Source organism: Sinocyclocheilus anshuiensis, unplaced genomic scaffold, assembly GCF_001515605.1.
Source record: "Sinocyclocheilus anshuiensis isolate Anshui unplaced genomic scaffold, SAMN03320099.WGS_v1.1 scaffold1228, whole genome shotgun sequence".
Lineage (NCBI taxonomy): Eukaryota > Metazoa > Chordata > Actinopteri > Cypriniformes > Cyprinidae > Sinocyclocheilus > Sinocyclocheilus anshuiensis.
Window position 1 is genome coordinate 578,805 of NW_015547716.1, and position 1,522 is coordinate 580,326.

The following is a 1,522-nucleotide window of genomic DNA, read 5'->3' on the forward strand; positions in this document are numbered from 1 at the left end:
TGTGTGTGTGTGTGTGTGTGTGTGTGTGTGTGTGTGTGTGTGTGTGTGTGTATGTGTGTGTGTGTGTGTCCATGTCCAGTGATCAGTCTGTCTGCTGACTATCAGCGAGCTCCAGAGACTAGTTCAGCTGCACATTCTCCAGTATGAAAAGGGCTTTGTGTTCTCATGTGAGTAGGTGCTGTGGAATGTGATTTATTGATTTTATATATTGTGTATTATTTTGTGTATCCCTACCAGTGTACAGATGCTCAAAGGAACTGTTCACAGAAATTCTGTTGTCATTCACTCATCCTCATGTCTCAGACCTGTAGGACTTTCTTTACTCTGTCAGCCACAGCAGAATATACGATGTTTGAGGTTTCTGTCAAGACCTCTTTAACCTCTTTAGTGTGTTTGGGTTAGAGACTGCTGCTGTGCTTAAACCAAGTAAATTTTCTTTTATTTTTTGCATTACCAATACATAGAGGTACTCGTTCAAATTAGAAACGGTCAAGTAACCAGCAGTTTTTGGACCACTTGAGATGGACTGACCCAGTAAACCAGTAAATAACCTGTCTAATGTTCTTATTTCAGCTGAAGAGTACTAGTCACTAGTGGTTAGTGGCGTGGCTGTATGTGTGTCGTTGTAAACCGCGTCTGTTTGGCTGACTAACAAACGTGTGTCTCTTTTAAGGATTATGAATAATAATTAACTTGTAGTACATATAGATAAAGTAGATCTTTGTAGTTATTAAATTGTATTTTACACTGTCCTGGACTCCGATTGGTCGAGCAGGAGTGCTGATGTCACTTTCTTTCTGCAGGTGCATCGATACACCAGTAGGGTTACGTTTAGCTTTATACTGCCTTCTTGTTTACTGAAATATATAATGAAGATGAATGGTTTATTCTGATAAATGTAACTCTTCAGTGAACATTACTTCTGTTGCTGCTGTTTCATAGAAGCATTTAGGCGTCTGAATCACTGTAATGCTCGAGTTGCTTTACTGTCATTTATATCAGCATTATACTGACATCTCTGCTCTGTAGACATCAGCGTCTGCCACTGAAAAACATCCACCGACGCAAGTGGAACTGCTGGAACTGTGGAACTGCTGAAATGAGAAGAAGATTTGTTGTGTGTGAGTGTGAGTTCTGGGCTGTGTGTGAATTGGTCATGAGATTCTTGGCGTCGCTCTCGTTCCCTGAAAGCGTCTCAGAGACCCAGAGAGGGAGAGACAGACTGTTCTGGAGCAGAAGACTTTAGCCAAACATCCCTCCATCATTATGGATCATAGTCACTCTCATTCCAGCAGGACGTTTGGTTTAGCGCTCAGTGCACTGCGATTACGGCATCGAGCCAAACGCAGGTAAAGAGAGAGTGTGTGTGTGTGTGTGTGTGTGATCGGTTCCTATACAAGACAGCCATGGTGAGACTTCAGCTAGGCAATGAGATCTAACCCTAACTAGGGATATGCTGGTATCAAATTTTCATGTTGCGATTAATTGCTAATGCTTTTATCACGGTATACGGTATTATCAC

The 1,522-nt window shown here is 41.8% G+C and overlaps 1 protein-coding gene across 2 annotated transcripts in view; it reads left to right on the forward strand.

Annotated features, from left to right (window-relative positions):
- Positions 1 to 121: 121 nt before the first annotated feature.
- Positions 122 to 1,522, forward strand: part of LOC107704204 (SRSF protein kinase 2-like) — a 17,043-nt gene continuing 15,642 nt past the window's right edge. The window contains exon 1 of one of the 2 annotated variants that reach the window (XM_016507093.1): positions 122 to 167. In XM_016507093.1, the coding sequence (XP_016362579.1) occupies positions 166 to 167 (2 nt within the window). In that variant the 5' untranslated portion in view covers positions 122 to 165. Of the gene's footprint in view, positions 168 to 1,178; positions 1,350 to 1,522 lie in introns of those variants that run through there. The other variant, XM_016507092.1, reaches the window with a different exon arrangement.